The 24,978-nt window shown below is 48.5% G+C and overlaps 2 protein-coding genes across 6 annotated transcripts in view; both read right to left on the minus strand.

The window, feature by feature from the left end:
- Positions 1 to 16,083, minus strand: part of PHF12 (PHD finger protein 12) — a 40,843-nt gene extending 24,760 nt beyond the window's left edge. For 3 of the 5 annotated variants that reach the window (XM_064271482.1, XM_023556216.2, XM_064271484.1), the window contains exon 1: positions 15,043 to 15,851. In XM_064271482.1, the coding sequence (XP_064127552.1) occupies positions 15,043 to 15,344 (302 nt within the window). In that variant the 5' untranslated portion in view covers positions 15,345 to 15,851. The other 2 variants (XM_003416990.4, XM_064271483.1) reach the window with 2 other exon arrangements.
- A 134-nt stretch (positions 16,084 to 16,217) lies between these two features.
- The window catches only part of SEZ6 (seizure related 6 homolog), a 51,232-nt gene continuing 42,471 nt past the window's right edge, over positions 16,218 to 24,978 (minus strand). Inside the window, exons 15-25 of the mRNA XM_064270335.1 lie at positions 24,724 to 24,918; positions 24,349 to 24,487; positions 24,058 to 24,254; positions 23,257 to 23,451; positions 22,011 to 22,202; positions 21,707 to 21,904; positions 21,414 to 21,426; positions 21,020 to 21,157; positions 20,821 to 20,923; positions 16,432 to 16,615; positions 16,218 to 16,336 (exon numbers count right to left, since the gene is read on the minus strand). Of these exons, the coding sequence (XP_064126405.1) occupies positions 16,218 to 16,336; positions 16,432 to 16,615; positions 20,821 to 20,923; positions 21,020 to 21,157; positions 21,414 to 21,426; positions 21,707 to 21,904; positions 22,011 to 22,202; positions 23,257 to 23,451; positions 24,058 to 24,254; positions 24,349 to 24,487; positions 24,724 to 24,918 (1,673 nt within the window). The remainder of the gene's footprint in view (positions 16,337 to 16,431; positions 16,616 to 20,820; positions 20,924 to 21,019; positions 21,158 to 21,413; positions 21,427 to 21,706; positions 21,905 to 22,010; positions 22,203 to 23,256; positions 23,452 to 24,057; positions 24,255 to 24,348; positions 24,488 to 24,723; positions 24,919 to 24,978) is intronic.

The raw sequence follows: 24,978 nt of genomic DNA on the forward strand, positions 1-24,978 counted from the left end.
ACAAAGCAAACAAGTTATGATCTACCCCATCAAGAAATGTAGCCTTGGGGAGAAAGGACCAAAGCTATTCCACTCAAACATTTACTGGACACTTATTTTATGCAGGCAATGTGCTAAGTGCTGGGATTCCAGACATGGTCCTTGCTCTCAGGGATCACAGGCTAGAGACAATGTGAGGACACCCGACAATGAGACCACATGCAATGAACTACAAACTGTTTCTTGCCATACTTGCCATACAGACCCATATAACATTCAATTGCTTAGGGACGCCAGAATCATCAAAGAGCCCCAACAGTTTGGTCATTTGGTACAATGCCTTTTTCCCCATTCTGCCCAGAATTCAGAGCCATTTAGCGAATGCTAGTTTTTTTTAGTTTAGCTAGTGATCCTTTGAAGATGAAGTTCAGGAAGAAGTTATAGTTTCAGAAGAGGGTATATTTCCAAATTTTGAAAAGCTGGCTGATGAAAGGCAAGTTCTGGGAATGGGGGTATTTTTCTTGGGAATAGATATTTGGGTTAATCAAGGGCTCAATAGCGTTTGAACCTTGAGGTTCCCTCTGAGAACTGTGCAAGTCCTAACAAAGAAGGTGAGCCCTGGAATCACTGGCTTCTGTACCTGGGCTGGCTTGCCTTGGAAAACTAGTAGCTCGTCAGCAAGTAGGCCAAGGAGCTCTATTTTATTTTCTGGCTTCAAAAGCATATAGTTTATAATGCTATGAGATAGGCACTCTTCTCCACAGGCAAAGAGTGTGCTCTGGGAGGGTGGAGTTCTTGCAAAATATATTCCCATATTCACTGCTGTGGATAAGTTTCCTTCCAGATCATTTCTTAAAAAGCTCTGGCCTGCAGTTCCTGGCCAGAAGGGACTGCTCCCTGCTTTCTAACTCACTACTTCAACCACTACCTGATCTTAAAGACATTCTCTTAGCCATAAAATAGTTCATAATGGAGGTCTGAATCTTCCAGATTATACAATTAAAGGATACACTTCTCAGAGGTCACAGTGTGGCTCTCTAAGAGGCCTGAAAGGGTCTACAACCGCCTCCTCCAGCTCTGCCAAATTTATGATTGTTTTTCATTGACAACTGTGGTATTTATATTGTTTTATTAGGACCTACAAACTTTTTTTTAAATTGTACTTTAGATGAACGTTTACAGAACTAGCTTCTCATCAAACAGTACACGTACTGTTTTGACATTGGTTAACAACCCACAACATATCAACACTGTCCGTTCTCGACCTTTGGTTCCCTATTACTAGCTTTCCTGTCCCCTCCTGCCTTCTGGTCCTTGCCCCTGGGCTGGTGTGCCCCTTTAGTCTCATTTTGTTTCATGGGGCCTGTCTAATCTTTGGCTGAAGGGTGAACCTCAGGAGTAACTTCATTACTGAGTTAAAAGGGCGTCTGGGGGCCATAATCTTGTAGTTTCTCCAGTCTCTGTCAGGCCAGTGAGTCTGGTCTTTTTTTGTGAGTTAGAATTTTGTTCTACATTTTTCTCCAGCTCTGTCCGGGAACCTCTATTGTGATCCCTGTCAAAGCAGTCATTGGTGATAGCTGGGCACCATCTAGTTGTGCTGGACTCAGTCTGGTGGAGGCTGTGGTAGCTGTGGTCCCTTAGTCCCTCGGATTAATTTTTCCCTTGTGAAGGTCTACAGGAAACCCTGGTGGCGTAGCGGTTAAGTGCTAGAGCTGCTAATCAAAGCGCTGGCAGTTGGAATCCGCCAGGCGCTCCTTGGAAACCCTACGGGGCAGTTCTACTCTGTTCCATAGGGTCGCTATGAATTGGAATCGACTCGACAGCACTGGGTTTGGTTTTGGTTTGAGGGTCTACAAACTTTTAACAGTAGCATCTATACACAAACCAATTAGAAAGCTGGTCAAGCACATCATTTTTCAGAACAAAAACTTCCTAAAGCCAACCTCTGCAGCATGACTCCAGTATCTAGACTCCCTTAAACAAATCTAAAATGACCCACCTCTATTGCTGATGACAGTGTCTACATTAGTCTATTTCTGAAATCATCCCTGAGAAAACTACAAACACACCCCTCTCAGCTAACTGTAATGCCTGTACTGACATCTCTCCATGTCAAAGATTCAAAGCCCAGGGACAGATGACCCCAACTTACAGCCAAAGGATGGAGCCCAGTTTTAATTTAGAATGGCTCTTTCACTCACTAATGAGGCTATAGCTCACCACTGCAGGTGGAAGATGTTGGTAGTTGTCATGGTCCTTGGCTCTCTAATTAAGAGGATCTATTTCAAGTCACATACCAGTGGGGCTGATCTGAGTCCAACCTTGCTCATTTCCTTTGCCTGTTAATACATGTGAACCTGCAGGACACTAACGTTTACTTCAGATTTAGTCGCCACCAGTGGGACCTGTTGCTCCATAGCTCTGCGTTAATTATCCATCCAGTGAAAGCAGTTTTTCAACATGGAACTGGAAAGGAGAAGGGGGAGGAGACCAGGAGAACAAAAGGAGGAGGGGAGTGCTGGGGGGACAGAGGGAGACAGGAAAGCAGAAAAGACTGCCTTTTATTTCAGAGGCCCTTTTTGGTGTGTTATAACATGCAGACAAAAATGGTGTTGGGCTCTGGACATTTTTTTCTTTTAATATATAATGTTACTCGTATTTGGGTTGCAAATGGCCATCCAACTAAGTAGCAATGACATTTTAAAACTGTAGCCTGAGAAACAAGAAAATCTCATTTAACCAAATTAAAACCTTTGGGGTACATCTTAGGACAAAAGGAAGCAAGTGATGAAACGTATTCAAGAAAGGACACGCTCTATTTTCTCTTCCTGGACTGACAAAATATTCTATTTAATACAAAGACTTAACAGAAACACAATATGCCAACAGCCTTTCACTGAAAGAGGTCAATCACATCAGCTGGTGGGGGTTCCTCCCGTCAGAACCCATCATTCTCCAGGAACCAGAGGCTCTCTAGCCACATATGGCATAATTTCATGTGAGATAAAACATCAGTTAGACTAGGAAAGATTTCACTACTCCCCCCCCCATCATCTACATGTTCTCCCCCTTTTTTGGTGTGGGGAGGAGGTGTTCAGCACCAAACAATAGCACTGAGCAGTTTTGATTTTTAATTTCACAGTTCATGGGTCTCATCCATCCGAGGTCCACTACCAGATAAAAATTCTGCAATTATATTTCGTGGCATTGTGTAAGGCCAACTGCAGAAGACAAATACATGCTCAGTGCAGGCCTATTCTCTTTCGGACTGGTACTGCTGCCCTCAGCCAGCTTAGGAAAAGTGTTGGTTCCAGGGCTTCGAACTGGTTTGTTCCAGTTTGAACCCCTGCTGAGAATTTGCATTTCTACCCCAGATACACTGAATCAGAATCTACAGTTTAACAAGATTCCCAGGTGATTCTTACGTATAATAAATTTTGCAAACCACTACTCTACTAGTGATTCTCAGAATTAGTCCCTAACCAGCAGCATTAGCATCGCCTGGGAACTTGTCAGAAATAAATTCTTAGCAGGGGTTCAAACTGGAATGAAATGGTTCGAAGCTGGTTGGTACCAGTCAAAACAGGGAGTGAAGGTGATAGCTGAGAGGATCACAATCACTCCTCAGCCTCCCAGCGCCACCTTGATTTATCAAGGGATCTTTAAGAAAACAAGCCTTTTATAAATGAAAACCAACTTAAGTCCTAGAAAACCTAAGAGGTGATGGGTAAAGTTTAATGTAAAAAAAATTTTTTTAATTTAAATTAAAAGTTGTATTAGTATATCCAAATTTAATGGTGTATGTTTTGAGAGAAAAAAAATTTAATGACATTTAAATGTCAGCAGAAACAAAGATTCCTCTGGGCTTGTGTGAGGATTGGCCTTTTAACTTGAAGTATGGCCGGCCTTTTAACTTGAAGTATGGCCGACCTTTCAAAGGCAGAGAAGATGACCATACTGAAGGATAAAATTTCATGGGGTCCCTGAACCTCACCCTCCTTCATCCAAGCTACGAACTCAAATTCAGTTAATGTCACAAAGTACATATAAAGTACAAGGGCTGCTGGCTTTTTTATACACAGCCTCGGTGGCAATGTTAACAAGGAAACCAATCAAGTGCCAGGCTATTACAAATGCCCCATTGAGTAACTTAGCTAGTTGCGTCACTTCCACAGGCACACAATCCTTCCAAACTGGCTGCCTGTGCCCCCCAGTTTTACTGCCTTCTACGTAGAGCTGGCTTGTGGCATCCTCCCAGAGAAGGACACCTGGAGAAGAGCGTTACAAGTTAACGTAGGGAAGGAGGGAGGGAGGGTAGAGCACAATAATTATACCAGGTGTTTGCCTCTGCTACCTTCTTTACCAGCTGAGCCTTGGTGCCACAGGGCCTGATCTATCACTGGCCTGGTTTGGCTATTCTTGCAATCCTGGCTTCTCCACAATGGAAAACAGGCTGGCTATAAACATTTTTAAAAGGGGTTTTATTCATTCACCTCATAAGAGATATCGGAACCCACCTGCTTTGGAAAAGAGTCAGCATTCTGGCCTCAACAGTCACTTTCCAACACTCCTAGGGAACGTTCCATTGGAAGGAAGACCCAACAATTACAACTATGCATTCCAGAAGAGTCTGAGAGACATGGAAAACCGAATGCTATTCTATGGCCAAACTTTAGTGGACTATCAAGAGAAGAGAAATAGCCAGGCCACATTCTTGCAGACACAGTTCAGGGAATCTTGGTCAGTTTATAAATATCGGACCTAAAATTCCATAAAGGCTCAGGAGGCTAAAACACTAACATTATGTTCTTTATTTGAAACCAAATAAATCTAGAAATCAAGTTTCTACTTAAGACCCAGCTGTTCTTCCCTGAGGGATTTTTGTTTTATTTACCCTCCCCTGACAAGGTCTTATAAAAAAGGAAAAGGATAATAATTATTTGGGCCAAAATTGCATAGGACTCATTCTAGACTTCTTTTACCATTACTCTCCTCCCTCCCTCAGTTCTACTCATAAACCTCAAAGCTCCCCGCCTACTTGACTAAAGTAATCTTCTGGGCACGCTGTCAAACCGTGCTGTTGTGGTTTGATGCCATAGCTAAGTGCTGACTTGGGCTTCCGAAGCCTTCCAGTTATACCCTCAATGACCTATTTAGGAGCTGAACATATTTCTCAGAGATAGCCAGGATTTTTCCCCTTTGGCCCACTTTTCTCTCAGAGGGTCCCTAACCAAAAAATGATCACCCTAAATGCTTGAATGTGTGCACACAAATGGTAAGATCTGGGGAAAGTCCTCTAAGAAATGCAGCAAGCCTACAAGCCTTGGCCAAGAGTTGTCATACTTAAATAAACTGCAGACACTTAACATACAGTTCTTAACATACAGTTTACTTCAACACCAACCAAGACACCACAGCCTGCAGTCAAAGATGTCTGATACAGAATTAGGCGTTTCCTTTTTGCTAAGTTAGAATGGCCAAGTGCCTTCCATGCCAGGCAAAATCATGAGGACCACAAAGGAGGGATAAACAACATAAATGATAAAGCAAAACAGTGTTTCCTAAAAGGTCAAAATTAGTGACAGAACTCTCCCTGCTTTTAAGATACTCTTCCAAAAAACGGCAAGCAAAATCAAGGAAGGTTAAATATAGCCAGCCTATGTACAGAACTATGAAAAGTTATAGGTTTAGACATACTTATGAGCTTAATATAGGGTGGCTATGAGTCAGAATCGACTCGACAGCAATGGTTTTTTTTTGGGGGGGGGTTATGGGCTTAATAAGATTAATGGAGTATAATTTCCATAACGTATCCTGACCAATAATTGATGATTGTTGATTGAAAGTTCATTGGAGAGTTTCCCTCTAACACTTCCAAAGCTCTGTTAAAACCAAGAACCTGCAGAACTCTATCTGATGGGTTCCATGAATATGGGAATCACAAAGCTACCAGCTCATCACAGGAGAGCAGGGCTAGTGGGGTGAAGAGAGTAGCTCCACACTGCCCACTTCTGTAATGCACCAAACCAAAAAAACCAAACCCAGTGCCGTGGAGTCGATTCTGACGCATAGCGACCCTATAGGACCGAGTAGAACTGCCCCTTAGAGTTTCCAAGGAGCGCCTGGCGGATTTGAACTGCCGACGCTTTGGTTAGTAGCAGTAGCACTTAACCATTATGCCACTGTGCACAGGCTTCTCTAAATTCACTCTTACTGCAGTTCTGTGCATTTCATTGGTTTCTCTGCTCTGTTCTCTGCACAAACACAGACATGAGAAAAATAACATTCATCATCCCTCGGATCACAACTGTTAGGTAAAAACTTGTAAATGTGCTTGTGCTGCCACAAACAGGGCTCTACCCGGAACTCAAACTTGCCAGTAATTATGAGAGGTTTCCCCCAGGGCTTCGAACCAGTTTGGTCTGTTCGAACCCCTCTGAGAAACTGCGTTTCCACCCCAGATACACTGAATCAGAACCTACACTTTAACAAGATTCCAGGGGATTTTTATGTATAAGAAATTTCGAGAACCATTGCTCTACTAATGGTTCTCAGATATACACCACAATCAGCAGTGTTAGCATCGCCTGGGAACTTGTTAGAAGTACAAATTCTCAGCAGGGGTTCGAAGCCCTGGTTTCCCTACTCCTGCTTAGCTTGGCGGTAACGTGATGTCTTTGGACTATGATTAAATTCAAACCTCATAGAAAACCCTCTCTTGTTCACTTAAGCTTATTTTAAAAAGAGCCGCACGCAGCCCAGATCAGTGGGGAAGACTGACACTAGGTTCAGGCATGGAGTTTCTCCCCAAACTACTGTTACTCTATCTCTTGTTCTTTCAACACTAGGGGCCAATTCCTGGGAGGTATCCTGTACAAGCTATCGGAAAACAGGGGAAGGACAAAAACTGAATACCAAAGTTACTGATACACAGGAAGGCAAAAGTAATCAAGGAGTAAGTAATGGTCACCATGTATTTGTACTGACAAAGGTATCATCCACTTGGAATAACCCAGACATCACTTCAGTTCCCCAACCAGTGTTTATCTTGCATGTCTCTCATTTGTAACATCACTAGGTATTACACAGCAGTGAGCAGAGGAAACGGGTCATCTCTGCCTTTAAAGTAGTGTAGTGAGCATTTAGAACCAGGAGACCAAAAGGGAAAGATGGAGGAGCTCTTTGGATGTGCCAGCCAAGTTTTCATTACTCAGAAAAATTCACCAATGTGCAAGGTGTACTTGGAATTTGCTTATTGTGAGTTCAACAACAGCTCTATGTAGTAATCAAGTTTCTTCTTGCTGACAGGACAAATCAATGATTTCTTCCTTCACCAGCGTTCACTGTACCCTCAGCTTTTGCCTCTCACACAAATGCGCTAAAACCTCATCCTTATTCTAATTTGCCGAAACCTAGATTTAGAAATCACTTCAGGATTAAAGAATGAGGATTTCAATATCTGGAAATGGCAGGCAGAAAAAGGAGTCACCTTCTCATTCTTCTTAACTGCTCTCAAGTCATGGGAAAAGCAGTCAGCTAGTGACCTGTGCATGCGTCCTGGGCATGGTGACAACTCTGCAATACCAAAGTGCCTTTCTGAAATTTGGTCTAGGACTTGTGCTGAATACAATGTCCTCCTCTTTCAGGAAACTGGCAGGGGGACAGACGTACTCCTGTCCTGTCTCTAGGGAGGCTAGCATTATGCAGAGGTGCTCTTATGGGTGTCACTCATTGAATGGCAATGCCGCTGGCCATGTTGTACTCCCTGGGGCCTCTAAATCAAAGGAAGAGTACAGGGGAGGTGGGAAAATGAACCTATTTTTTTCTGCTCTGGTGATTTAAAACTCTTTGCACCTTAAAAACAAGAATGCAGCTCCAGAAGTGTGTGCTGCATTAACATAGAAAGTGCTTTCATGTCCCCAACCAGAAACTTTTATCAGGGTGACCTGCTTAAATTAAGCACACATCCAAGGAGCTGTGTTTGTGTTGAGATGAGACAAGAGAGTTCAGAGGCGGATTTCAACACTCTCACCCATAGCCAAAAATGAATAATATTCAGCTTCATCTATTTTCAATGGCCTGTCACTTACTGGAGAAAGGTGCACCCATTTCTGTTAAGAAGCGGGACAGCTGCATTTTAGGTAGCAAAAATCCTCTTGGGAGCATCAAAGCAGACTGCTTCTTTTAATGAGCTATATAAAGCCTTCAGGCAAATATTCTCTGCACTGTATTACCCTATTTATTGCTATCTGAGCCTACAGAAAGACACATAAAAACAGGTAAGTTTACTACGGTATACAAACAACTTTTTATCCTTGTTAACCTGGGTTCAAAAGACAGCCTATTAATTGATCTGAAGTTATTTTTGCCCCCAAGCCGTTATCCATTAAACTGAGGCAATTAAAAGCTTCCTTCTTAAATTAGAAGCCTCCAAGTACCAGAGGTGCCTCACGCAGACATTTTCTATTATGGCTGGTGGGTGCCAGGTAGGCATACCGCCTAAAGGCAGGTGGTTAAAAAATTTTTTTATAATCCTTCTAGGGTAAGTTCCAGCCTTAAACTTCTTTGCCAGGAAAGGTCACCCAAAAAAAGTTGAAGACAGCAAAAAGAAAGGGGAAGTGAAAAGATAACCTACAAATGGTACATCTGATAAAGGACTTGTACCTAGAATACATAAAGAATTCTTACAGCTTATTAAAATAATAAATAAAGAAACAAAGGCTCTAAATAGATATTTCTCAAAAAAAAAAAAAATTACACAAATGGCCAATAAGCACATGAAAAGATGCTTAACTTCATTAGCCATCAGGGAAATGCAAAGCAAAACCACAATGAGATACCACTTCGAACCCACTAGACAGAGATAAAAACAATTGTTAGAGAGGATGTGGAGAAATATGACCCTCATACAATACCAGCGGGAATGTCAAACGGTGCAGCCACATCGAAAAATAGTCCGGCGGGTCCTCAAAACGTTAAAATAGAGCTACCGTGTAACCTAGCAATTCTACCCTTAGGCATATACCCCAGAAAAATTAAAACATATGTCCACACAGAAACTTGGAGACAAATGTTCCAAGCAGCAGTATTAACAACAGCAAAAAGTGGAAACAACCCACTGTCCATTAACTGCTGAATGGGTAAACACAAAGCAGTACATCCTTACAGAGGAGTATTACGCTGCCATAAAAAGGAATCAAGTACTGAATCATGCTACAACATGGATGAACAGTGAAAATATCATGGTAAGTGAAAAGTAGCCAATCACAAAAGACCACATAGTATATGACTCTATTTACATGAAATGTCCAGAATAGGCAAATCCACAGACAAAAAGTGGAGCTCTGGTGGCACAGTGGCTAAGAGCTTGGCTGCTAACCAAAAGGTCAGCAGTTTGAATCTACCAGCGAGCAGCTCCTTGGAAACCCTGTGGGGGCAGTTCTTCTCTGCCCTATATGGTCGCTGTGAGTCAGAATCCACTCAGTGGCAATGGGTTTGGTTTTCATAGGGCTAAGGGGTTGGGGGAAATAGGGAATGACCGCTAAAAGGTACAGTGTTTCTTTTCTTTGCATTTTTAAAAATTGTGGTAAAATACATAACATAAAATTTACTATTTTAACCATTTTTGAGTGTACAAATCAGTGGAGTTAAGTACATTCACAATATTGTGTAACCATCACTATTACCTATTTCCAGATCTTTTCGGGGATTCTTTTTAAAGTGATGAAATGTTCCTGCAAAACTCTGCGAATGTATCAAAAACCTTTAAATTGTATACTTTAAATACATGAATTGTATGACATATGAATTTTATCTCAGTAATGCTATAACAACATCAAAAAAGACTGGGGAAAGAAAATACACAGGTGGCAACATAGAGCCTTTTTGATGAACTTTACATATTGTTACTTTCACTGAGAAGTTAATAAAATCAGTGTGTTCCATTCAACACAAGGTAGTGACTACCCTTGTCAGTTCAAATTAGATGACTTATTGGACATTCCTCTGATGTGACTTTTAAAAATTCTCTCGGAGACATATTTGACCAGGAATTTAAAACCGATCAACATGAATCCTGTCTCCAGATTCAAACGAGGGCAGTTCCTAAATATGTCTTTGACACACTTATGTTTACAAGAAACACACAAGTCATTTACTAAGACCAAAAAAAAAAAAAAAAAGACCTATTAAAAACAAAACAAAACAAAACCAAACCCAGTGCCGTCGAGTCGATTCCGACTCATAGCGACTCTAGCAGAGCTCATCCCTAAGGTACTTTGAGAGCCTTAAGGAACAGTAGAAGATTGATGAGACTTCAACTGCATCCTACCTTTCACTGAGTATGGTAATTGTTTTTTTCTGACAGGCCCAAAATGAAAAATTTCCTCCCATAGTATACTATGTACCTATCCGTTTTAAGTTACACAACAACTGTCATTTTTCAAGATTATTACCTCCTTTTCCACTTTTAATATTTCTGATGCTTCCAAGCCATTTGGATCACATACATTCTGTAACAACTCATACCAAATATTGTTCTTATATTTTTAAACAACGAGTATCCTGTACCTTTGAACTGAAGTACTCATCTCATAAGAATTAGTCCCTTAGGTCCACATTAAGTTTAAGAAGCACACAACTGAGCTTGAGTTAAAGCTAATGGTTTCAGGGCCCTCCATGTTTGGGCAGATCATTTCAAACAATACTACATGCCCAGGTTCCAGTGAAACACAGCAAATGCAAAAATAAATAAATAAATAAATAAATATGCATAAAAATCACAAGCCATTTGTAAATCATTTGACTATTGAGAAGGCAGAGTAAGGGGAAGCAGTTGTCACCTCCAGTGCATCAGTGCCAGGCTGCCAGGCACTCACAATGTCAGAAACAACAGATTCACAAGGTAATGTCAAAATAAATATATTTCTAAAGTAAATGTATTTTAATTCATTACATGCCTGATATTATTCTAGTGATACCAAGCGACTAAACAAAACAAAACAAAAAAAAAATCACATCCCCAAAAGTTCACAACAGCTAAGATTTTCTGCAAGGCAGTTTTCTATTCTACGTGTGAAACCTTTCTTGTTATGACTCACTGAAAATTAAATATGCAAAACTCCAAGCTTAGCTTCGTTTTGTCTGTGCACAGAGACTTTTTTACTCTCATTCTTCGAAAACCTCATTTTGGATCTTGCTGCCAACACCAGAGAGAAAAAAGCTGGCCAACAATTCCAAATATAACACGCGGAGGCAAATGCTACAGAAATCTGTCTGACGGGAAGCAACCATGCTGAGGTCTGTTGAGGTAGATGCACTACCTCAATCAGACTGTTTGGTCCCTCGGAGTCTGTTTGGAGCAAAATGCCATGAGAAGGCAATCAGAGGAAATCATCCCGTTTCCAGTCAGCCTCATTGCTTATGCCCTGTGGTACTGACTTTATCAGTGAGAAAAATTCCACCCACTTCAAACAGAAAGATGGGTCAGCCAGCAGCAACTAAAGCTCTATCACTTATTCAAATTTCTTACCCATTTTTAGGGACCAGTCCACATGACCAGTACTTTCAGGAAGCTCAACATCTGGCATGACACATTCATCAGGGAACACTTAAAAATATATCTCTTTCCAATTCCTCAGGAGCAGGTTCAGTAACCCCCACCACCACTCTGAATAATTGATAAACCAGTTAAACTTGGATAAAATGATTACACTATCACTTAAACAAATACAAAGACAGCAGCTCAAGTTGAATTCTTCAGTGAGGCCAGGATACTGAGCACTGGAAAATTCATTTCCTCACACAGACAGAGGATCATCATAGAAAACCCAAGAATATGGCTACGAGTCTAACTGGGGAGAGATGACTGCTTCTCATATAGACCATAAGCCCCTGAGAAAAGACAGTACAAATACAACAGTTTATCTGACCAGTCATTTCTTCCAACAGTTTATCTTAAAAAAATACCCTCTGGTTTATGGCTATGTCACTAAGCGCAGGAGGTAAAGTTTGCCTGCAATCACTTCTGGAACATTTTACCAGATCCTGTTCACTGTGAGGCAGGCTGGCAAAGCACGCTAGAGCCTGAAAGAGGACTTGTCTCACAGAACTTTGAATGGAAACCCACAGCAACTATGACCTACAGTGTTCGCAAAACTCCAGCGTCACTCCTGGACATTCTGTGAGATAAGGGAAATTATCATCACTATCCTTGTCTAAATAATTCAGCCTTAGCCAGTTAAGACAAGAAGTAACAGAAAATACAACCGTACTTCCTAACCTCACTCCCTTACGGCACAAGTAAGCAGTAACTGGGGGGACAAATTAATGCACACACCCAGGAATCAAAATTTTCTGAGACATTTTGACTGCTTGACTTAACTACTCTAGCTGAGTTGGTTAATAGAGTACTTCACTCATGTTGGAAAAATTACAGGGAAAGCCTGTGGGATAAGTCTCACTTCCTGAGTGAAACTCGTCTAAAAAACGAAGGCCCTCTGTCTTCACACCAATACTTACAATGTTTTGTGATTTGTGTAACAATTCTGATAAATCAGTGGTACATCCAGTTCTGGCATCTTCGAAGGGGAAACCGGAGATGTGAAAGAAATCCTACCTCATTTAATAGGATTCCCAAATCTCTGCTTACCAGTTCCCATTCATGTTCTCAAGAAAATAAAAAAGTTGTATTCAATGAAATGCACAGTCTGGGCAAGAATCTCACTAGCAGCTAAAGCGGAAACTGTTAATTGTTACAACTTGACGAGATTTAGACTCATCTAATTAAAAGATTCAGAGGTTAGGTTTCGAAGTTTGAAAAACCAATCTCAGGCAAAACCAACGACGCACTTTTTCCATGACTGAGGTTCCCAATAAACAATTTCAGCTTTATTAAACAAATGAGGCTAAAGATAATACAAACCCACTGCCATCAAGTCGATTTCAACTCATAGTGACCCTCTAGGACAGATCAGAGCTGCCCCACAGAGTTTCCAAGACTGTATATCTTTATGGAAGCAGACTGGCATATTTTTCTCCCATGGAGCAGCTGGTGGGTTTGAACAGCCGTGCAGCTGAGAGCACTTTACCACTGCACCACCAATGCTCCTTAAAGATAGTATCGGGCTTATCAAATTCTCACACTTAACATGAAAGTTACCATTCTTGGGTAACACCAACTTCATTCTACAGGTAAAACATTAACCCACACTCTAAATCCAAAAGTATACAACCCAGTCTTTTTATACAGCTCAAAGAAGCATGATAAAAGAAGTACTCAACCAGGAATAACTGGTAAGCAACACAAGGCACCCAGATACAAATCTCTCCTGTGCTCAACGGCACAGAAAACTTGATCAGAGATATTTTCTCCAGGTAGATTACACCTTATAAGAAGTAAAGCCTAAAAACCACAGACCCTTCTTGCTAGTATCAGTCACTTCATAATAAAAATTTTAAAGCCAGCAGCAAAGCTTCCTCCAGGATAGTCTTTTTTTGTCCCTCCAACATTACAAGCCAGCACGGGATGCATTCCTGGGCAAAGGTATCTTGGGAATGGTAATGGGACACTTCCTACACAACTTCTGACCACAGGCTTAATTTGCCCAATATCAGTCATCTATCTGCCTAATGAGTGTTCCAAAACCTGCAATTAGTACAAATACACAGTAGGCATCATTCCACAAACCAAAAGACGGAATGCGAATAGAACTGTGGAGAGAACTTGAGGAGAACCTTTTTTTCTTAAACAGAAAACTAAGAAAGGCCCCTGTTTAAGAAAAAAAACCGGTGGGAAGATAATAGCCTCCTGTCCTTCCCGCTCTCTCCAGCTCTTCTCCTCTCACAAACGCCGGCCTCAATCAACTGTTACTGAACAGAACAAGACCCAGCAGAACAAGAAGCCATCAGGGCTCTCTGCGCCGATAAGGGATTTTTTTTTTGGGGGGGGGGTGATTTCTCCCGGCAGAAACTGAAGTTTAAACTCTTCTTTGAGGGATTGTTCTGGGCTGAGCTGCTGAGGAGGATCAAGCAGCGGGACATCAACCCAGGTCCCTCCCTCTCTCTTCGGTATCTCCCCTCCCTTCTCTTTCAGTAAAGGGGGGGAGAAAAAAAAAAAAAAAAACGCACTGCTTTCCAGCTCTCCGCGCCTTAAAAATGCTCTCCTGGAGCCACCGCACACAATCCAGCCCCGGCGGCAAGGCATTCTGCGGCGAAGGGCTCGCCGATCCAAAGCGGAGAAGTGAAATCGGCGCCCAAGGGCAATTTTAATTGTCTAACCGGCCCGATTTCCTAAGAGGCGGCAGCGCGAGAAAGGAACGGAGGCGGGAGGCAGCTGAGAGGCAACAGGGGGCAAGCGGAGGCAGGGAAAGGGGAACGAAGCGGCGAGATCCCTGCCCCGGCCCCCAAGGAGCTTCTGCAGAAAGGGCTCCGGGACTACCACCCCCGCTGCCCGGGAGACGCCTGCAAATCATATATGCAGCCAAAATGGCGCTGAGAATAAAAATATAATTTAAAGGCAGGTCGCCATATTGTAAACAGAGAGGCAGCGAAGAGGCGGGCGCGACAGACACCCTCCATGATTTCCTCCAGAGCCGCAGACGCCCGGTCGCCCGGGTCCGGACGCAGGCAGCTCGGGCGGCCCGAGGGCCCCGCGCACCCACCCGAGGAGAGCCCGGCCCGGCAGGAGCCAGAGGGCGGCGGGCGCGCGGGCAGGCGAGCGGCACAGGGCCCGGAGCTCCTCCCCTTCCTCCGCCGCCGCCGCCGGCCGTGCTCGCCGGCCCGGTCCCCGCTCCCCGGCGACTTCCAATCCCAGACGGGCTCGCCTCACTCCTCCCAACCCCCACCTCCGGTCGGGACCCACCGCTGCTCCTCCCCCCAAAACGGCCAGCTCGGAGGAGACACCTGGGGGCGGGGAGGCGTTCGCCCCGGCGGCTGCAGAGTCAGCTAGCGGCTGCAGGCGCCCGTTATTTCGGCAGGCAGGCAGGCAGGCAGGGCCGGGCGGGTGGAGGAAGGTGACGGGGCGGGGGTCTGCCAAGGGGCTCCAGGGGGCTCCCCAGGCCTTACCAGCACTGGAGGTGGAAGGCGGCCGGGCAGTGGTCGCAGCACAGGAGATCCCCGCCTTCCTTGCAGCTATCGCAGCTGTCGTGGTTGGTGGCCCGGCCGCTTCGCCGGGGCTCCTTCTCAGGCTTCCGACTCCGCTTTTCCGCCTCGTCCGTCTTGGGGGGAGCCAGCAGAGCCTGGATTTGCTGCACACACATACAAACGGCGTGTGTGCACACTCGGAGCTCCCGGGCGGTTCGTCGCCCCCCCGACGCGGCTTCTCCGTCACCCACCCCTCTCCCCCCTTTTGTCCTTCTTCCTCCCATCCAGGCTGCTCCCAGAACCTCTTGGGCTCCGGAACCGGGGGGATCCCACCCGAACCGCGTTCCTGCGGCACGAGAACAGCTTCTTCCAAATGGAGAGGATCAGGATAGGGGGATGGGGCAAGGGTGCGAGGTTCCCTTCTCGCCACTTCCTTGTATGGACAGCGGGGGACTCCAAACCCGGCTCGGGAGAGGCCCGAAGCCGGGTACCCGGACGTGCAGGGGAAGCACAAAGGGGCCGACAAGAAGGGGGTGGGGAGGCCCGCCGGTGCTACGAGATGGAGTGGGCTGGCGTCTCGGGAGAGCGAATCGAGGGCGTCGGGTAGGTGAAACTGCGGCAACGTCCTCCGAGGCTGAGCCAAGCCCCCCGAATTGCAAAGATGGGAGGGGGAGGCTGGGTAAGGAAGGACCCCCCCCTCCCTGCAGCCCTCAGGCGCTGCGAGCTCAGGGCCGGCTTTGTAGGGCGGAGGTTCCCTCTCGACGCTGGGGTAAGGGGATGAGGAGGGCCACTCTTACCTCCATCAGCCCCCCCGACGTGTCCAAGTCGTACACGATCGTCTTGGTCTCCATTTTCTCCCACATTCATCCACCTCCCGGGCTGGGCGCTCTCTGCTCCGGCCCCCCCAGCCCCAGAGGGAGGGGGGAAGCGGGGGGAGGGGGCGCTCCTGACCCTGGCCCCCCTTCTTTTTTCTCAACACGGGTCCCGACTTCCTCGCCCTGGCTCCCCCCCACCCCCCGGCCCCCAGTCCCCGGGACGGCAGCGTCCTCCCCACGGGCCGTGAGGGGGGAGCGGCCCCTCAGCCCCGGCCCGGCGGCTGGCTGCACGGTGGGTCCCGGCTCCGGGGGTCAGGCCTCGGCGGGGCCTAGTCCCACAAGCTAAAGCCGGCGCTGGCGACCGCTGGTCCGGCCGGGAAGGCTGGCGGGCGCTGCCATCCCGGGGTTGGGGGATCGGAGGGGGGGTGAGAGGTTAGGTGAGGTTGTGGTACGTGAGGTGACTGGGGGGAGGGTGATGGGGGGTGGTCCCCGGGCTCCGCCTCTCGCCGCCGCCGCCGTCTGCGTCCCGGCTGCCGCGCACTTGGCGCAAACTTACCGCGAGCGCCCGCAAAGCCACCCGCGCAGGCGCCCCGGGATCGCCGCTCGCCGCGCGCAACCGCAGTGACAGCCGGCGGCCCGGCTCCCGCGCAGCCGCGGAGAGGGGGTACCCCCCAGCGCGCAGCCGCGCTGGCATTCGTCTGGCACCCCGAAGCCCCGCCTTTCCGCCTTGCGCCAGCGCACTGAGATAAAAGGGCGGGACTTGAGGTCTCGCGCAGGCGCCCAGGAGGGCTCGCAAGGGTCACAGCGCAGCCGCAGGAACCTGTAGACGCTCCATCCATTGATGTTTGTGTATAGACCAAAAGCACTCTGCTCCCGCGCAGGCGTGTTGGGGGCGCGTCCCCTCCCGCCCCACAACAACACAGCCGTCTCTCGCGCAGGCGTATTGTCATCTACTGGCCCTCACAAAAATGCTTCTCCTTTCGCCATTTTGGTAATGGGATATAGGCTATCATGCCCTTGGTCTTCAGGCAGGAGCAGGAAAAAGCAAGTGTAGCTTTGACTTGAGTTGGTAGGCTGCCGGTGGCAGCAATATTCCTAGAGATGTTGTACTAGACTGGTTTCAGCGTCAGGTGTGGCTGGACCAGGCCGCCATATTGGTAAAGAAAAAAAAGGCCACCGCGACGAAAACGCTTTTGGTAGCGGGTTGGTCGGCTGCGGTTAACAGTGCCCTCCCGCTCTCGAGTTAAATCTTAGCCCAAGCATCCCTGCCTTCCGTCGTGATGACACCATGGAGAGCTCTGCCTGCTCGTTATTATCCTCTCTTGAACACTGTCCCTGTGAACTGTTCAAGGCGAAGCCAAAAGCGGAGTTTCTAATGCCGACAACGCCCAGCCACCTGCCTAGAGCGGACTTCAATTCCCAGTTTGCAATACGCAAGCGACCCAAACGACGAAGGGGAACGCGTTGCACCTTGGGAGCAAGAATCGCGATAGGTCTGATGGGTTGTGGGAGTCGTAGTTCCTTGTGCGTGTGTTGCACACTATGACGGGATGGATTCGGGGAAGAGCTATTTGCCTGCCGGGAAGGAATACTTATGGAAACTAGAGTACTGCATGCTGGGATTTGTAGTCTGAGGTCCCCACTTCGAATTCTGGGCGGGACTTCATGCTCCGCTCTTGGGCGCCTGCCACTCCCCTTGGCATCGCTAGCAGGGATTGCCGGTTGTTTCAGCCTGACTGTGGATGAAGCAATGGGGAAGGAAATCACGTCATTGTGCCTGACACTAGGCGTTTAGTTGGCGTTGTTAAGCTGCGCCTACCCACCTTTGATGTTGAGGCAAGCTTCAAAAAAAAAACCAAACCCTTTTATTAAATTCTAATTTAACCTCAAAATCGTAAGATGAGAAAAGGTTCAAGAGACCATCTGATTTAACACCCTCATTTCCAGACGTCCAGAGGGGAGCAGTGATTTGCCTAGGTCACATAGTGAATTTATGGCAGAACTGGAAATGAATCAGATTTCTTCGTTTCCAGGCCAGGACACTGTCCACTACACCATGCTAACTGCCTCTGAGGAGCTGTTGCTGTTCTTCTTTTGAAACAGTAACGAGAATGAGTTAGACAGGATAGGGATGTCAATATGTGCAGTCTTAGGTTTCTGTTTTTCTGATGATCCTCCTGGTACCTAGAAGGATGATAAGGTTGTAGAGGGGTGTCATGTAAATTGCTGTCTGCCCTCTACCAGCTTCAGCTTAAAAGAGACATCTGTGTCTGGGGGTCAGAGATGTGGTCTTCAGAGAAGGGAGGGCTGTTCTAGATTGCTTGTATGGTGGCGGCCAGACCCCATCTCTCTTGGGGCTGTATTCCATGTGACAGGCCCTCCTAAATTGAGACCTTATGTGCCCTCTCTCATTGGCTTCCTTCCTACTTTCCAGTGCCCAGCTGTGCTGCTATGTCAGCCTGAACGTATCATGGGGCAGATAAGCCATTGGCACGTGCCAAATGAGCAAGGCTTTGCTTTGATCAACACCAACAGTTGCAGGTGAAAACAGAAACAAGAGGTGGGCTAAGGAAAGAAATAAGACTTGGCTTTGTTGACAAGTACCAGGGAACTACTCACTCCCTACACCTTCCTCTTGAAACTTGGAGCATGAGATCCGCCCAGCGGTGCCAGGAGTTGGTGCCACCTTGGAGAGCTCCAGCCCTGGCTGTTCAAGATAGACTGGGGAGATCGAGCAGGTGGGATACAAATGCCTTTGAAAGTGACCTCTTGTGGCTATCCTGGACACTGCACTCTGCACGGACTGGACCTCTGCTTCCTTTAAGGTGGCCTCTGCTAGAGTCCGGGGTGGAATGAGGGTGAGGATGAGGTTGAGGAGACAGTCATGAGTGGTAAAGACCTCCCTGTTGCTGCTATTATTTATTTCAGGGATTTTGTCTTCTGAGTTCCCATAACTCTCTGTTGACTGCCCCTTTCTCTTTCTCCGGAGAGCAGCCATGCCGGGCACACCTTTAAGCATGGCTGTGCATGCTGGGGAGCCAAGGCTGGGAAAATATTCCTATCTTAGGAGGTACTGGGGACAAGAGGGGAACAGGAGCTGGGAGGGACCAAACCTGACAAACTTACGCAGATCCTGCCTAGCCATTTCTCATGGGAGTCCATGGGTAGGGCTTTTGCCTGACTTGGGAGCCAAGCATGGCCCCCGTCCTGACAGTCTGCATGTTCTCTGAGGCCACACCGGACTAGGGCCTCACGCTCAGGGATTCAGTCTCTGGTTCCTATTCCAGTTCTCCAAGCTTTGTTTGCTTGCTGGGAAAGAAGGGGAAGGAGAGATGCATCAGGCTTTCTGGGCCTTGTCAGCAATCTAGTGGAGGACTTGGGAGTGTGCCAGCCTGTAGTTCTGGACCCAGCACAGAGGAAATGTGGCATTGGGGTGGATGAGTAGTTGGGTTCCTGGGCTCCCATGTCCCTGTGGCCCCAGTCATTGGGGCCTCTCATTTCATCTGCCACCTGTTGCTCTGACCTTTTTGGCACTGTGGTCCCTGCCCCAGCAGCACCTGCAAATAACTTTTTTTTTTTTTAAATAAAATCTGTGGATGATTGATTGATGGATCCAGCATGCCTTCTCGTTTCGAAGTCCACATCTCATTTATCTCCCACCTCCCTTTCCTCCAAGAAAGCACTGTCCACCTGGTCATTGCTTAGTTTTTTCAAAAACACCATTTTAATAAGGAAACAACAGAAATAAAAGATTGTTCTCTGACTGGAACCCAGACCCCCTATAATACATTACATGTACAAAGCGGCCTGCAGCCAGCTCCTGGGCCTCTATCTGCACTTCTCTGACCCCTGTTCCGTGCCTGGGTCCTCGGTCCTTTGCTCCTCTCCAGAATATGCCTGCCCACTTACCCTTTCTCAAAACACAGTGGCCAAAAGGGCAGCCTGCAAGTGGCTGGGGTTGCAGGAGGGACTAATGGGAAAGAGAATGTTTGAAACAGCCAGATTTGACATCAGGGGAAGGCCTCACTCTCCTCAGGGTATAGGGCTGCCCGGGGAGCAGTGTGGTGTCCTGCTTTGGTATGGAGCATGAGTGCCCAGGGAAGCCCAGCCTGAGCTTGGCATAGGGTCCCTGGACCCCTTAAAACCCCTTAGAATTATCACCTCTACTGGCAAGGGGCAGGAGGCAGAATTGTCCATTCTGGGGCCTAGAGAAGAACTAGAGACCTCCCCGAGGGGCTAGTGTGGTCATGCCAGGACTACCCTGAGGTCACCCTGGAGACAGCAGTTTTGGCTACTGGCTATGGCCCTGTGAGGAATGCCCAAGTTCAGCTTCCACCACCATCATGTTAACCTGCTGCAGGGCCCTACATGCCAGGGCTGGGTGGTGGTCACATGCAGAGAGGTGCTTGAGCTCTCCCTGTGAATTTCAGGCTGGAGGGTCGAGGCAGGAGGCGGGGTCAGGAGAGTGCTGGTCCTTGGTGCGTGTGCTCCAACTGTGTTCTGCCCATCAGCAGATGCCCCCTGGCTTGGACCCAAGGAAGGGCCCTAAGTGGGCAGTGGTACCAAGGAAATAGGCCCTGGTGGGCATTGCAGGTGGGGAAGGGCACAACTTCTTGAGGGATTGATGGCATCTCTTCCCAGGTGGTATGTACAGGAGGTGGTGGGACAGCCGAAAGCCAAGAGCCCTGTTGATGGGCCATGATGCAGGGCTGAGCCGGCTTCCTTGGGCTGCCTTCACCTAGATGGAGACTTCATATTCTCTCGTCTCCTGCAAAGGAAAGAAACTGCTGGGAGTTGGAAACTTGTATAAGGTTTGCCAGGCCTTAATCCATATTCCCATGGAAAAGGGAGAGTAAGAGGGCTCGGCAGTACGCTCAGGGGTACCTGCCCAAGGGTACAGAGAATCGAGTCCTAGGTAGGGTGCTAGGGCTGGCCTGGTACTTACTCCAGTTTCATAAGTTGGATTGTCAAACGCTGACTCTACGGTAATGCGGTCATAGGGGCGGGGATGGGGCTGGGGCAGCTGCAGGAGGCTTTTCCCCTGGAGCCTGTGGGGACAGAGCAGCCCGTGAGTCAGGAATACTGGGCAGAGCTGAGCCCAGTAGCCCCTGGGTATGACGGGCAGGCAGGGAAGCCAGACTCACCTGAAAAAGTAGAAGTACACACCTCCCACCAGCAGCACCATTGCCACTAGCGGCAAGAAGATGGCAGCTGCAATGTGGGCAGCATCCAGGGTTCTAGAGGCAGCAGGTGCCTTGGCAACTAAAAGCACAGAGGGTGGGCTTGAGGCAGAGATCCCTGTCACCTGGAGCCCATACCCCCTTACCCCTTCCCAGGGGCATCTGGCCACCAGCTCGCTCTAGCTGGCTGAGAGCAGGAAGGGAGTTCTGTGCTACTAGTCCCAGACTTCTCTCTTTCTCTGCCCTCCCTCCTAGGGGAGCCCAGGGCCTAGGAGCTAGGAGAACCAGGGGCAGGGAGATCACTTCCCTGGCCCTCAAGAGTGGCAGCTCACCATCCAGGCTGCGGCCGCTGTAGAACCCATCCAGAGAGGCTGGAACAAGAGGGGAGGGCCAAGGACAGTGTGTGAGCCCAATGGGCCAAACCACTAAGGCAGGGAGTGGAGGTAGTGTGCTGATCATGGGAAGGGTTTGTCCAAGGAGAGCCCAGCCCAGCATTGTCCTGGTGACACCAGGTCAGAAGGATCTGGCAGACTGGGGAGAGACCAAGGGTAACATGAAGGGGGCATGGGCAGGGGGTTTTGAACACTGGGCATCTTTGTCAGAGCAGCCCTATGGGCCAGTCAGGGGTCCTGGGGGTGGTAGGGCACTCACCAGCCCTACAGGTGGGTGGGGGGTGACTCCAGTGTGAGGGGTGCCCGGGTACACACTTGATGCTGGCCTGGCCCTTGAGCACATAGCCAGGGGCACATGAGAAGTGGATGGTGGTCCCCGCTGGGTGTAGCTGCTTTTCAGGACTGCGGGCACCATTCTCAGGGGCACTGAGGCCATGGCATGGCTTGAACTGTTCCACTGCAAAGCAGGCAGTGCTTAGTCAGGGTGCTGGGCCTCTAGTCTCCAAGGACTGCATCTTCTATCCCCTCCCAGAGGCTTCCCCTCCTACCCGTATGACACTTACAGAGACATTTGGGAGCCCGGTCACTCCACTTGGGGCTGCCAGCCTGGCGGTCATGGCAGGTGAGTATGGTGCTACCCGTCAGCACAAAACCTTGGTCACAGATATACTGCACGGTGGCCCCCACGGGAAACTTGGGGCTGGATATGAGGCGTCGGCTGTGTTCCACATCCCCAGGGTCATGGCAGGAAGTCACTATGGGGGGAGTTGGAGGGAAATAGCCCCAGGAGAACTCATCAAAAGCTAGTTCACCCCGCCTTTCTTCCAGCCTGCCAACTTCTTACTAGATAGCTCCACCCCCTATTTATCGGTCCCTACCACTGTGCTGGCATGTCCCCTAATTTGTCCCCGTACCATCCATCAGAGTTAATGAACACTGATTGACATCTACCAGGAACAGGGTATTTGGAGTTCTTGGCTGATAACCCTATGAAAAGATATTATTCCCATTTTACAGCTAAGGAAAATAAGGACATGAAAGACGAAGGAGCTTCAAGGATACCAGTAATAACAGCTGGAGTCTGGTTCAGAATCTGGGAGAAAGGCTTAAAGGTAGTGTTGGGCAGGGAAGCATGCAGACAGTGGTGTCACTAGGGGGGTACGGGAGTTGCAGACCACACCAGGTGACACTATCAGGGTGACACCAAAATGACTGTCTATAAAATTTCTGTGCAGTGTTTCAGCAGAAGTTTATTATTTTTTATAAAAACATCCCTGTAGTTATAACCACAAATTTTTTTTTTTTTTTTTGTAAACCTAGCTTACATATATCAATATACCTACAAGGCTAAAACTCTATGCTAATTTACTCTTTGAATCTTCTAATGCCCTCCACTCAGAGCTGTTATTACTACCCAATTACAATGACACTTTGAATCACCTGGTTTTGTCTGCACTGCCACAAGCGCAAAACCCAAAACCCAAACCTACAGCCATCGAGTCGATTCTGACTCATAGCTACCCTATAGGACAGAGCAGAACCGCCCCATGGAGTTTCCAAGGAGCGCCTGGCGGATTCGAACTGCCGACCTCTAGTACTTAACCACTGCGCCCCCAGGGTTTCCCCACAAGCGCGTGCTGTTGTTTTTCACTGCTGCCAGTGTTTTTACAGTTGCCGATTTGTCAAATTTTTTGGTGTTTTAGCTATAACACTGTGGTAATTAGCATAGGAGGAGGTGACACCATGAGTTACCATACTGGGTAATTCCAACTTTAGCGATGCCACTGCGTGTGGAACAGGTACACTCACCCCGCTGGCAGAAGGGCAGGTCCTCACTCCAGGTTAGGTCCCACTGACACATGAGGACACTAGATCCCACCACCTGGTAGCCAGGGTAGCACTGGTAAGTGACCACGGTGCCGTGTACCAGCTCCGGCTGTGACGGGCTCTTCCAGCCATTGGGGATCTCAGGCAGCTCCGGACACGTGTCGTTGCGGGGTACCTCTGGGGGCACAGGGGCAGCAAGGTGCAGGCCCTCAGCTAGCACCAAGGCGACGCTGTGCTTGCCCACCTCACTCAGGGCAGTCAGGCTCCTGCCAGCTTATCCTGGGCCTAGCCTGGCCTGCGCATGCTCAGTGATACATTCCTCCCTGCTCAAGGGCCACTCCTTGGCAGTCTCTGACATCCTTCAGTCTCATATAGGTAATCATATAGACTTTGGCCTTTCTTCCAAAAGCACTGTGGCCAGTTCCTCAGTCCAGAGAGATGGGGCCAGGTAAGGTGGGGGAAACTGCCACTTCTATTAAAGATCATGAGAAACCCCTAGAAACCTGTTTTTGTTATAAAGTTCTCCCTGCTGTCTAAACCAAGTCCCTCTTGCTGCAACAGAAGGCTCCTTTTCTCTTACAGGGCCCTCAGGGAAGATGGAGAGCAGGGCCAGCTTCCTTCATGTGGTACCTGAAGCACTTCAAGCATTCCCTTGTCGGATGGGAGCGCTCAGGCTCTTTGTTGCTCTGGCCTCACTACTGTCCATGGTGTGGGGTCTGCTCTCAGCTACCCTTTCCGCCTACGCCCGCCCCCGGCAGCACAGTGGGGCAGGGGCAAGCTCACCAAAGAAGTGGATGACAAAGCCCTGCTGGTAGCCCAGCACTGAGGCCCCGGGGTCCGACTGGAATTGGATAGTGACATCAGCCATGGAGGTAAAGAGCTTGAAGTGGCCACGGGGCCCTGAGTACTGGCCCAGGACCCGGGCTGTCAGGTCATCCCCGTCATAGAAGGTAAGCACGTCACCAGGGCCGATGCGCAGCCTGTGGAGGAGGACTGTCAGTGCAGGCCAGGCTAGGGGGCCGCAGGACGGGCTGGGCAGGAAGGTTGGCTTGGCCTGGCCCTGTGGGCACTCACACTCGGACGTCCAGCATGACGCGCTTGTCCTCCTCCACATGAACGCCCCAGATGCAGTCCTGCCCACGGCCATAGGGCTCTGGCCAGTTGGGGGAGAGTACCACGCCAGCTGAGTCTGTGATCTCCCCGCTGCACACGGCTGGAAGGCAGGGGAGGCCTGGGAGGCGCGTCTCCTCCACATTCCCCCCGGTACCATGTCCTGGGGTTGTGACCTGCCCGCAGGAGTGCTCGCCCATGGCTGGTAGCCTGCCCCCTCCGAGGGAAGCTTGAATCACAAGTGTTACAGGGCTTCTGTGCTCCCAGGCTCTGTGGCTGGCTCCCTGGTGCCCACCCTGCTCCCTGCCCCCACAGGCCCATCCACTGGTGCCTACTGACCTCGGCAGGCTGGCTCTGTCTCATTCCACTGGGGCTCATGGGGGTCAATACATTCGATGATGATGGAACCCTGCTCCAGGGTGTAGCCAGGGTCACAGCTGAACTCCACAGTGGTACCCACAGGGTAGGAGGGTGCACTGCTGCTGAAGTTGCCATATTTGACGAAAGGCTCATAACAATGGCCCTGCTGGAAAGCTGTAAACCATAGGGCCCAGCCCAGCTTAGCCTCAACTGGGGCAGACAAAGAGGGCAGGC

Source organism: Loxodonta africana, chromosome 18 (assembly GCF_030014295.1).
Source record: "Loxodonta africana isolate mLoxAfr1 chromosome 18, mLoxAfr1.hap2, whole genome shotgun sequence".
Classification (NCBI taxonomy): Eukaryota; Metazoa; Chordata; class Mammalia; order Proboscidea; family Elephantidae; genus Loxodonta; species Loxodonta africana.